Genomic DNA, 12,893 nt, shown 5'->3' with positions numbered 1-12,893 from the left:
TATGTTTCCAAGAAGTGTTGCTTCAACTTTATGGCATAATTTATTGCAGTATTATGTACAGATGTGGAGCTTCCTGCTCACACCTTGTATTCCCTGGTAAAAACAAAACTAGTCCAAGAAAACAATCCAAAGTGTAGTGTAATGATGTCAACAGGTGTTATCATCGGCTTGTGCTCTGATAGGCTGCTGTAAAATTCCATAGGTGTGTGTGTTTGTTATGTTTTTGTAAGAGAGGAAGTCATAAAGATAACACATGGTGCAGAACAGATTGTGTGGTTCTGTTATCATGCTGGAACATTATGGCTTTCCCTGAACACTCGCATTATTCTTTGAAATGTTAATCTTCTGAATGAGCACTTATTTTTCACATCGCTTTCATTTTGATGCAGTTTCTCCTTTGAATGTTTCTAATCTGTCCCTAGGCAGCTGCTTTGTCAGCATCGATAACTGTTATCTTTCGTCTTTTGTAGACACACAGTTGGAGACACGAAGGTCCCCTTCTGTCTGCAGTCCTGTGTCAAGCCTCTGAAGTACGCCGTTGCTGTTAATGACTACGGCACAGAGTACGTGCACAGTTTCATTGGGAAGGAGCCCAGTGGTTTGCGCTTTAATAAGCTCTTCCTGAATGAAGAAGGTGAGCCTTTTTCTCTTTCTCCTTCTCCTTCCTTATCAGTTATTCTTCAGTCAAAAGCTCAGCAGTCAACACACGCCATTTTCCCTACTCAAAATGCTTCAGTGGAGACGTGATGTAACTAATAATAATAATGGAGAGAGTCCTGTTTGGAAGTTGGTGTTTCCTATTTTTGCAGAATAACACTGCAACTATTGAAAGAGCGGAAAGAAGTAGGATTGAATCATATTGCGCTTACATTCGCTGTGTGCAAACTACTAGTGACAACCTACAATATCAGCTACTATTTAGTGCTTCAGTGCTACTTTTGTCTCATAAACAAGGAAGAATGTAGGTTAAAGGTAAAGGTAAATCTAAATCATAAAAAATGCAAAAAATTAATGGGTCAGCCTGCAAACATTTCTTTTTTATAAGCACAAGAGTGGTCTAGGTATTATTTGCTGCTTTCTCCTATGACAGACTCACTGTCATGGGAGACAGATAGACAGTTAGTTCCCCAACAATGCTCATCACGTGTGGCTTTTCAGTCCATGAGAGACAGAGTAAGCATTGTGACTGAGCTGCCTACTGAATGAGTCAGATGTTGGCATCAGAGGATCTCTGTGGAAATGTTTTTTTTAAACAGTATTGTGAAAGTTACTGTCGTTGGGTTCAGCCAAACATGTGAGTGGTTACCAAACACCAGTGTTTGAAGAAGTTTTTAGATCATTCGCTTAATTAAGAGTACTAATTCCAAAATACTCTGCTGCCAGTAAAAGTACTGCATTTAAAACTTTACTTAAAAGCATTATCAGCAAAATGTGTGAAAAGTAAAACTACTATTTAAAGATATAAAGTTACTATTATATTTATATATAAGTGACATGTTAAGTGTCATTCACTCAGCGTATTTCATCTCTCCTGGTGCATATATTCCTGTATTTGTTTTGACTACATATGTAATCAAGCTGCACAAAAACTTTGCTTCACTTTCCATATCTAGATACACCTTAAAAAGTTAACTTTTCCTTTTGTTAGAAAAACAGCCTGTCTTAGCTTTAAGACGATGCATTTTCCAGCTCATCCAAGAGGGTTTTTAGAGAGTTTATTCATCTGAAGGATGTGTTGGTAAGAATTTTCTCAATACATAAAGGAACATTTCATCCTTCATCCTCAAAATTGTGATTACAGGGTTTTCATAAGCCAAGAAGGGGAGGAACATTTTAAATTTTAAAAGTAACTAGTTCCCAAAATATAATCTATGTGAAATTTCAACATGAAGATAAATGTTTGTCTGTGGTCGGTTTGTCAGAGGAAATACCTCAATCCCCACTCTGGTACTTGAACTGCAGCCATGTTGTCGTCACATCCTGTGTTGTAATTTTACCAGGAAAGCCTCGTGGTTGTTGTGTTATGTAAGGGGATCAAACACCAGTGAGGAAATGTAGGTGATGTAGCTGTAAATGTTCTTGAACTGTTGAGGGAGGAAGGCTTCCTCTGATCTGGTTACTCACATGCTGTGCAAATAGAATGTGAACACCAGCTCTTGGTTTAATTCTGACTCGGTGCTGTGTAGAAGACACATACAACCATCCACCCACACGCCTACTCACACATTTGAAACTTGATACTTCTCAACAGCTATAAACTGAAATGGGTTCTTATCTTGAAACCTTGGTGAAGAATGTGGTCTGTTTGATCTTGACTTGATTTTAGACCTCTTGTAGGAAAGAAGATTAGCTCTGTTACTGGTATCAGGCACTGGTGTTGTTTCAGTGTCCACATAAAATCCCATTCCTCTTGTCTTTTTGTAACAGTGATCCATGGCAAGCTTCCACACAGACATTGTCAGCCTGCCAAGCTATGTATGCTTACTCACTGTGCAACTTTCAAAACATAACCATCCACTACAGCGTTATCCCTTGGTTCGTTGAAGGCTAAAGCTCGATTTATGCTTCTGCACTGAAACTACGCCTTACCTCTGCGTAGATGCAAGCCCTATGCAGTAGCCTGACTTGCATCTCCCCGTATACCGTTTCAGATCGCAACCGTGATTGGTCACCTTGATAATATTGTATTTTCCGGCTTCTCCTTCAGTGTTTAACGGAGGTGGTAATACAGGAGATTGTGACCTGTAGTTTCCCCAGTATACACCAATCTCTTCGGATGTTGCAGTCCCTCCCTCCTGGCTGGCTGCTGCTCTTCTCAGATTAGAGTTTCAGGGCTAGAGAGACTGGACAGGCTGGATGTGCAAATGGGCGGGCTAACCCTCCACGAGCAGCCTGGTGGCAAACACCGGTTTGCAGAAAGGCAGTCATTCAAGCACGGCTTGTCCACTCTACCAAGTCCAGAGACACAGCTGTGAACCGAAGTGGTCGGTGTGTTTAAAGGGGAAAGTACAGCTTGCAGTCCGCTCACCATCAACCAGCAACACAGACACACCAGCACACTACTTTATTTTACATTCCTCTTCTTCTGCTGCTGTTTTAAATATACTTTATTAAAGTTCCCTCATACTCGCAGCTATATTCACCTCTATATCTTGAGTCAATATGCGCTCCACATGTATTTGATTCCAAGTGTTTGATCTGTCTATATACAGAGCAGAGGCGTGACTGTTTACAATTTGATCCGCTGCATCATGCCAACCGTTTTCTTGTCTTTTTTTTAATTTTTATTACAGATAAGCCTCACAACCCCATGGTGAATGCTGGCGCTATCGTTTGTACTTCACTGATAAAGGTAAAGGCTGTAACACTTTTTCTCCTTCGTGTGTGTTTTTTATGTCCAGCTTGTGTCTCATTTCCACTGAAACCTTTGCTAGAGAATTTCTTGTAAAGTGGAAAATTCCCTGTATGGTGGGTATCACTGAGCTGCTTTATCAGGCAGATAACACGAAGGTTAACATAAATATTGGCAGATAAGATTTGTTTAACAATGGCCTGATTGACCTACATTTGTTTGGACACAATGAAACACACTCTAGAAGACAATTTAACACACTGTTTTCATAAACTCTTCTTACTTATTGTGGTATTTTTACTGACTCAGTAGACTTCCAAGTGTGTTGAGATTATCATGACTCTTGACTCAGCTGGAATCGTTTCTAGGCCACTACCTTAGTCCACTGCCTTGTGTCTTGTTGTGGTGATTTAAGACTTGTGCTAATCCTCCTTCCTGAAGGCACTTAGCCGCCCCAGCACACGCTCTTATCGTCCCTACTGAAAATAACCTGCACGCAGGGCGGGTCAAATGCAGGTGCATGCAGAGCAGCCAGTCGGCAAAGAGTGACAGGAAGTCAGATAAAAATCTGCCACAGTCCTTCGAGTTTGGATGCCACACTATTTTAATTTCAAATCGGTGTGATGACAGATTGACAGTGAGTTGGCAGAAATTAATCGCCTGTCATCCGTCAAATCAAAACAAGCAAGTTCACTCACAACAGAGGAAGGATTTTCACATTGGCATTGTTTTCTAGCTCTTTACAGCTGTTAATGATCATTCTCAGGTTTAATGTTTAATTATTTAACCCTACAAGACTCTACACACATAATCAGTGCTGGCAGTGAATTATTAGCACGCTGTCCATAAAAACTTTACTGTGCTGCAGCTCTGTTGCTTCTTATAGCTGCAAGACTGTCCTGCAAATGTTTGCTTTTTCCTTTGACACATTTTCAACTTCAAGGACTCGTATTTGTCTGAAGCTTTTCTTAGAGCTGACATACGTTTGTCCAAGACTTTAAACTGAATTGTTTGAATAATGATCCACTTCATCCTTGTTGCATTCTTACTGATGTTGAAAGAAATAGTGTCTGACCAAAGATGGTAGTGTTTGTGATTAGGGTTAGGTTTTTATTTTTTATTTGAAAGGAAGGAATCTGTACCAAAAAACTTTCAAAGGAGCCAAAATCCTCTATGTATGACAATGCATGATGAAGAATGTGGCCTGTTTGATCTTGTAGGAAACAAAAGTTTAGCTCTGTTACAATTCTCAGGCACTGGAACCTGTGTGTTTTCAGTGTCCACATAAAATCCCATTCCTCTGCTCTTTTTGTTTATTGTGCATTATCACATTGCAAATCTAGCGCCATTGAAATCAACTACACTTAACCTCATATTCTTGATCAGATGGTTTCACCCAAAGTGGCTCCATAATCGGAGCAAGTGGTTGCACTCGTTAAAACCCAACAAGATGTATTAATTGTGCCTTTTTTTAGTGTGCATTTTAAACAAAGATGACAACACAGTCGTCACAGTAATCCGTTTTACTTGGGCATGTTTTTGAAGTTTGTTCCATAAAGTTAATCTTTTCAGCAAAGCACTGCTGAGTCCCTTTCCATAGTGCTGCTCAGCAACATTTACGCTTGGCGGACAAGAAATAAATTAATAATTCATGGAAGGACCATTAAAACAGTATTTTCTTTTCTTTCTCATAACTTTTCATCACAATCCACTCAGCGCCTGAACAGAAACAGAAGGAACAAAAAAAACAGGAGTGTAAAATAGGGCTGGGTATTGAATTTAGATACTTTTTATAGAGTATCAAAAAATGTTTCCTGTTCCCTCTTGCTTGCAGTTTTTATTTCCAAATTTAGCGAAACATGTCCAGACTCAAACTCGGCAAGACACGCATGAGATTAATATTCTCATCTCGCTCACGGAAGGAAATGAAAAAGCCTTTTTCCTAGAATGCTGAATTAATTCTTAAACATTTCTCATAGCATAGAAGCAGATGAACGTCATTTCTAAACGTCTGTTTCAGGAAATCTACTCGTTCTTCTCTGTTAAATACCACATAGTCCAGTGAGGATCTCCTCACACACAAGGAGCCTTGTAACAGCTACACTCCTGTGTTTGCAGTGTTCAAGTTAAAACCAGTTTCCAACCAGTTTTCTTATTGATTTATGATGCACACTTGACAGATTGTAGTGAGCGCAGAGCTGTATGTGCAGGTTACTCTTGCATCACACAGTAGACCTGTTAAACTACACAAGTCACGACCCAGAAACGAATCCGACATCACCTCACATCACCTCCGACAATAATGTGTATTCGCATCCGCCGCTCACCTTTGTCATCAGTGTCTCAATGTTTTTGTTTTATACTGAAGCACAAATGTCAAGCTGTTGGTCAGGTTGCCCAGTTTGCTTTAACCTCGGTGGGAAAACTATGGGATGGTTGCCGTGTTGTTACATGGTGCTTGAAGGCTACATGTTGTTGCTGTTTGTGTATTTGTTGCATATTTTCCAGACTTAGGAACTGTGGGAAATAATGACTGCTGCTGCAGGTCAAATGACGTTGGTAATTTTTTCTTCCTTTTCCATATCTATCTCCTCGCACTCTCCCGACCCCCCTGATCCTCCCCCTCTGTCTCCCTCCTCTCCTCCTCCTCCTCTACTTCTTCTTCTTCTTCTTCTTCTTTCTCCTCCAATCAGCTCTGTAGAACCCCATTTAGTGACTCTTTAACACCTCCATCAGTGTCACTTACTTTTGCTTCTGCACAGTAAAGTGTAGAGTTTTAAAATGAAGCATTTTTTTTACATGTAAAGTTAAAACACATCTTTTCACACCATCCCAAACATTAATAATTAATAAAATCATATAATGCTGTAGCACTTTAAATGTGCATGCGTGTCCATTTTTTTCTTTAGCTGCGTGATCTTTGTGGGGATAAGCAGCATCAATGACCTGATAAATGTACACTGAGCTGTGAAGGGACCATTCCTCCCTTATTTCCCTCTTTACCCTCTGTTTTGGCTGACAGGCTCTTTGCACAGATGACACATGTTGATCGACACATTCTCAAACACACACCTGCATTTTTATAACCCATAATACAAACCTGCCTGCATACACCCACATCTCTGTGCAGTTATATTTCATGTAGACACACACATGCAGTCACGGCTGCTTCAGTCTATAAAAAAATTGTGTTTTTTACTCTTGAAATAATATTGATTCTTTATTGGAATCAGTGAGATGTAAATGATGAGACATGTTTCTCTTTAACTGGCTAAGCTCTGGTAATGCACATGTCTACTAAATCTCCCTTTTTCACTCCAAAAGACTTCCCTCTTTGTAACCTATTCGCAAGCCAATCTTATTAATAATTTGTATCTACTTGTTATAATTCTTGGCAAAGCTCATGTGATTTTACGATGTACTATCTGTAATAAAAATTAAAAAAAATCTATCCACACCTGCTAATTCTGTAGTTTTAATTTGTCAGCAGTAGTGTTTTCATTTTAGTATCTTTTTTATGATGCTGTGCTTGTCCTCTGCAACATCCCTCAGTGACTGAACTGTACTAACTGCTTACTCTTTTGTGCTCTCCTCAGCAAGGTGAAGGCAACGCAGAAAAATTTGACTATGTAAGTATTACCTGGGCCAGACACTGAAGTCAAAGTAAACTTTCATGGACTTTTGTAGAGACTCTCTTTATTATTGTCTCTTAAAAGACTTAAAGTTAATTAGCTGTGACCAGTTCCTTACTATATAGTCATTCTTAGTAGTTTTTAGTATAAAGTCATTACACTAGATACTGTAAGTGACTCAAATTTGCTTTCCCTGTTTTAAAATGTTAAACTCATTGATCAGCTGTCTAGTCCTCAATTTTGCAGTTTTTCTTCGCTCTGATAGTGATATTAGAGCTATTTTCAGCGAGAAAAGCTCAAAATCCACTGTACATTACCTGCTCACCTCCAAACAGCAGACAGAAGCAGTTGGAGACTAGATGGTTAACAGAGTGGAAGATTTAGCAGCTAAAGAAGCAGATATTCCCCTCAGGGGTTGGAGGAGACCAGAAACGGAGCTAAAAGGAGAGTCAATATTAGACTTGATCTCATCATGTGGACACAAACATGACGAATTGAATGATAATGTTGCTCCATAACTGCAGGATGTGTGAATAAGCTGTTTGCTCACAAGCTGTATTCGGGGCCGTCCTCAAGTGGCCAAAATATCAATTAATGCAGCTTTAAAGATTGTAGTGAGACAGCTCAACGTAGAAAAACAAAACCTAAAAAATGATACCATGAACGCCTGTTGAACATTTTGTGACCCTCAGTGCTCTCTCTTGTTTCCCTCCAGGTCATGAACTTTCTGAAAAACATGGCTGGAAACGAGTATGTGGGTTTCAGCAACGCTACGTGAGTAATCCAGAGTAATTTTTTCAAGTTTAAAGGGGCACTATGTAGTTTTTGGAGGAGACGTCCATGTGAGGAAGTTTTTAGTGATGTTGTGTAAATGGAGATCATTTACAATGATCCTTTCCACAGATGATCATCTGATATATATGATACTTCCCCTGTAGTGTCGACGTGTCTCTTCCGTGTTTTGGTGTCATCTGTCTCCATAGATTTATGTTATTGTGTGCTTCCCTCCTTTGACACTCACGGTGCCTTCGGGTGCACGTCGTAAACTCTTAAATCTACATTGCTTTCTACCTAATCTTTAAATAAAAATCCGACACGGAGCCTGTGAGTAATATGTTTTGAGATCACCTGATTAATGGGTTCACCTTCAAGTGCCCCTACAGCCTGTACTACACTAACTACTGGGCCATATGGATTACACATCTTTGTATGCACACACATTAATACAACACACGCAGAACAGACCAGCAGACTAAAGATTATCTGTTCTCTCTTTTAAAATGTTTCCCAGGCATTACCTCTTAAATAAAACCAGACAGTTTCTCTGGAAAAGTTTGGTGATGTGAGAGTAAAAAGCGTAATTACCAATATTTCCATTCACTTACATCTGAAGTTATGTGTTTCATTGATTTGAATAGACTTCCTTGTAGAGGAGGACAGGACTTGGCCTCTAAAGGTCACCTGCATTTGCATGATTCATGATGACAGCACATGCTAACAATGTTTCTGGAAAAAGACCCTGTGCTGGGGGCTCATGTTGCAGCATCATCACATGATTGCATGACAGCTCTGGTTGTACTGTACACATGAAGGGGTGTGGGACGATGGCATTCCAACACTTAAGTGCAAACACACGCACACACACACACACACACACACACGCACAGGGACGATAACAGGGACGCATGGAAGTGCAAATATTTCCTTCCTCTGTGTAATGGGAGTGCTCTGCTCTTTGTGTGACAGATTCCAGTCTGAGCGTGAGTCAGGCGACAGGAACTTCGCCATCGGCTACTACCTGAAAGAAAAAAAGGTCTGACCTTGGATGAGTCATGAAGCGTCGCTGACTTTGTTTTTATGTCTCTGTTAATGTTTCGCTGCCCTACAAAGCTGAAAGGAAACAACTGTGAGCAGGATAAAGTTTGTGTTGTAAGAGGAGGAGCTAGTTACAGCTATATCAGCGTTTTTGTAGTCCTCAATAAATTGATTATAATCCTTTTAACCCTTTAGTTTACACATGGATATTTGGAATAAGCTGGGTTTAAATAAACCTTTTATTTGACCTACTTATCTGTCTCCAAATAAGAGGATCGTTATCTGTAAACATACAGTAGATTTTTGATTTGATCCATATATCTTTGTGCTCCACTTGTTTTAAACTGTGTGTGTTTCTCTGCAGTGTTTCCCAGAGGGGACAGACATGACATCTGTACTGGACTTCTACTTTCAAGTAAGTGTAGCAGTGATTTGTTTTTCTTTTATTTTTCTCAGTATCAGTTTTTACCTCTTATTTATTATTAATGACAGACTATTGTTTTACTGCTTTTTCTACACTATTGATCCTGACCAGATCCAGTTTCTGCTTCTCGACCATTTTTAGCCACATATCTATTTCTTTCTGCCAAACTCCCTCTGTTTTTCAGCATGTTTATGTCCCTGTTTGCTGCAAATAGATTCTGCACTATAGATTCTTCTTCTTCTTCTTCTTCTGAGCTGTCCCCCCAGCGTCATGCCTCTATCAGCTGTAACACGAGAAGCTGAGTGGAAGAAAATCCTGATAGAGAAATGATACAAATTGTCCTTTGTGTGACTCCCCAGCTCTGCTCCATCGAGGTGACCTGTGAGAGCGCCAGTGTCATGGCAGCCACCCTGGCTAATGGCGGCATCTGCCCTATCACGGGGGAGCGCGTGCTGACCCCCGAGGCGGTGAGGAACACGTTGAGTCTGATGCACTCCTGCGGCATGTACGACTTCTCAGGACAGTTTGCTTTCCATGTGAGTAAAAGCAGCAGTGGAAGAAGTTATCAGATCCTACGCCACTACATTGATCTTTATGTTTACAGTATTGATTTGTTTATGATCGAAACACTGCTACAGATGTTTCTTAGTAAAGCCTTTAGTGTAAATCATTAACTTAGAACAAAGAATTTGAATTTGGTAAATCATTAATGTGAAATTTGCAGCAGTAGTGCAGATAAACATTAGAGGAAATTCACCCGTACATTTAGCAAATAGCTGGCTCTGGCTTCAGACCGATACTGAATTTATGTTATAAAACCTTTCAAGTCTTGATGGAGGCATATATGTGTCATCATCTGCCTGAGCTGAGGTGTTTGTTGTGAGAGGACAGAGCATTTCAACAGCATTTCTGCAACGTGTGAAAATATCTTCAGCATTTCAGTTCGTCATGATAAAAGCACATTTGAAGCAGTTAGTTGAGTGAAAGTTTACCCTCCACTGATCACTCCTTGTATTATGTTCTCTAAGTTACTATGAGATGGGATTTAGAAAAAGTCCCTAAAATGTTGATTTCTCATCCAAAACACCTCTTTTTGCTCGATCTTACCTGAAAAACAAACAAACGAAGGCTCAATGAAAGGATTTTTCTGTAAACATTAATGGATAATTTGCTAAGAGTGATAAATAATTGACTTGTTCTTTGCCGTTCCATTTTTAGCATTGTGTTGTTTCCAGGCTACTACGTTAGATAAACGCAGCAGGTGTCCTGTTTTGTAACTGGTCTGTTGTCTCTGTTGCAGGTCGGTCTGCCTGCCAAGTCTGGAGTAGCAGGGGGGATCCTGCTGGTTGTACCCAATGTGATGGGTATCATGTGCTGGTCACCTCCACTGGACAAGCTGGGCAACTCAGTCAGAGGAATTCAGTTCTGCACGGTACGTAATGTCCAGAGCCATGAGCAGATCGCTACATGCCTGTAGTGTGTACTTGTACTAAGAATACACACACAGCAAGAGTAAGACATAACACACATAACTGTGCCAGTTTGTGCTTTTTGTTTTTATGGACATAGCAAGGCTAAAAGTAGCAGACCAGCAGAGTGAGAGTGTTGTAAGAGCTGAGAGTGTTAATTGTATCAGGAGCAGAGGTGGCAAAAGAACAGTCTTTCCTCCAGTAGAAGTACAGATACCTGTTTTAAAAAGACGCTGGTCAAAGAAGAAGTACTGTTTCAACTTCTTTACTAAAGTAAAAGTAATAAAGTACAGGCTCTGAAATGTACTCAGAGTATCAAAGTAAAAAGTCTCCCTCTAAAGGACAATTTTGCCATTAGCCATTTCTGGTCAAAGCTAACTGAAGCTCACATCATATGAGACACTAACCTGCCTTTTCCCTCTGAATTAATTTGTTTCTGCACAAACAATCGCAAAAACAAAAATAACTCATGAAAAATACGTCAATAATTGGAGTTTGTAAACCACTGACTTTATAATTGACTGAACCTGTTTGACATGTTTGATCAGTGATGACCTGGAGCCTGGATACTGATCACAGTAAACACTGCATGTCAGGGTGCAAGAATATGCCTCTTTTTAAATGTAATCAGATTTCTTTGTGTGTAATTTCCTTCTGAAATGTTCGCTTTACAACTTCCAGTCACTAGAAAGAAATGTCAAATTGAGCAGAGAAAATTAATGTATTTATCCTTCTGATGTATCTGTCGCTCGTTTCGTTCCAGGACCTCGTTGAGCTTTTCAACTTCCACAACTACGACAACCTGAGGCACTTTGCCAAGAAGCACGACCCCCGCAGAGAAGGAGGAGACCAGCGGGTAAGGACACACAGCATCACGTTGTGAAGAACCGGCACCCACGATTCCTCATCACACCAACTGACACCAAACAGCCTCTCTGCAATAGTACAGCTGTAAACATTCTGCAGCGGCTGTTTAGTAGCTGCTGGCTCACATGTTGATCTCCATCTAGTTCACCTGAAGTGAAGAAACACAAGTAATGTCAGATAACGTGTAGAACAGGACAGTCCTTGTCCCTTCTCCGCCCTAACTTTGGGTGCACTGTTTGAATTCTTGTGGAGATCGCTGCAGGTGATTTCAGACATTCTGAACATGTCCTTCTAGTTTGGTCACTTTTGAAAGTGAGTGGATACCGTTTGCATCGTTAATAAGAATAATAAGCACATAATTGCTTACATTCCAGGACTAAAGCTGGACATTTATATCTCACACTGTGTAGGACGTCTTTGGTACGTCGACCAACCCCAGAAGTATGTCAAGAATACATGGATGCACACACTGATGGAGGAACTAGAGCCAAAGTCAGTTTGCTTGATTATTTAATACATTTATCAGAACCTGCCTTAAACCAGAATGCTGAAATGTGCTCGAGACTAAAGGTCCCATATTTCTGTTGGCAAATAACAGACTAAACTGAGTCAGCTCTGTTGACTACAACCGAGCACTTCTTCTCATGCTGTTACTATCATTTCAATGATTGGCTGGTTACTCAGCCAGAGACCTATGAAAAATAGGATGGGTTAAAATCTGAAAAATATAGTTAATGCTTTATTGTTAACAACAACTCTGTTGAAATCAGCAGCGGGAGAGCTAGTAAGATGTTATTAGTGTTATCGGTGTTATCAGCAGAGTTCGGCGGTGTGTTTGGCTTAGTGAGCTTACAGCCAACGGCGCTAATAAAGCTAATAAACACACAGCAGGACTGAGTTTATTTTCAGAGCAACACTGAACTGCAATTCAGTGTGACGGCTAGGGCCGATACTGGCTTATATGAAATTCTGCTTTTTTATGACATAATGCATAAATAGATGCTAATAAAAGAATAATTAAATTCCAAGCAAAGTTACTTCTCCAGTGCTCAGATGTCATTTTACAAAAAAAAAGTGTCAGTTAGGCTCCAACATTTACAGCTGGGAATACATTTACTGAAGTACTTCAGCTGAGTACAGCTTGGAGGTAAAAATGCTTTAAATGATAATACTTTAATATAATAATAAAGTAAAGAAGCAACATTTTGTCTTTCGGGGCTGTTTTACATTTACTTCAGGAGGGTAAAAATAGTTTTTCTGGACTGTGGTGAAAAAGCTAGTCTGCAGCTCTGGCTGAAACGTTTCCAGTTTTGCCAGTGAATAATTAACTGAAC

General features: G+C 40.0%; 1 protein-coding gene across 2 annotated transcripts in view; it reads left to right on the top strand.

Annotated features, from left to right (window-relative positions):
* glsb (glutaminase b) overlaps nucleotides 1-12,893 on the top strand; it is a 37,205-nt gene that overhangs the window by 12,077 nt on the left and 12,235 nt on the right. For both annotated transcript variants that reach the window (XM_084362429.1, XM_084362430.1), the window contains exons 6-14: nucleotides 471-634; nucleotides 3,294-3,352; nucleotides 6,949-6,981; nucleotides 7,700-7,758; nucleotides 8,731-8,797; nucleotides 9,164-9,214; nucleotides 9,583-9,759; nucleotides 10,524-10,655; nucleotides 11,456-11,548. In XM_084362429.1, the coding sequence (XP_084218555.1) occupies nucleotides 471-634; nucleotides 3,294-3,352; nucleotides 6,949-6,981; nucleotides 7,700-7,758; nucleotides 8,731-8,797; nucleotides 9,164-9,214; nucleotides 9,583-9,759; nucleotides 10,524-10,655; nucleotides 11,456-11,548 (835 nt within the window). The remainder of the gene's footprint in view (nucleotides 1-470; nucleotides 635-3,293; nucleotides 3,353-6,948; nucleotides 6,982-7,699; nucleotides 7,759-8,730; nucleotides 8,798-9,163; nucleotides 9,215-9,582; nucleotides 9,760-10,523; nucleotides 10,656-11,455; nucleotides 11,549-12,893) is intronic.

This window comes from Pagrus pagrus (assembly GCF_965226575.1).
Source record: "Pagrus pagrus genome assembly, chromosome: 9".
Taxonomy (NCBI): Eukaryota; Metazoa; Chordata; class Actinopteri; order Spariformes; family Sparidae; genus Pagrus; species Pagrus pagrus.
The sequence above is the reverse complement of the archived record's forward strand: the minus strand, read 5'-3'. Positions and strand labels throughout refer to the sequence as shown.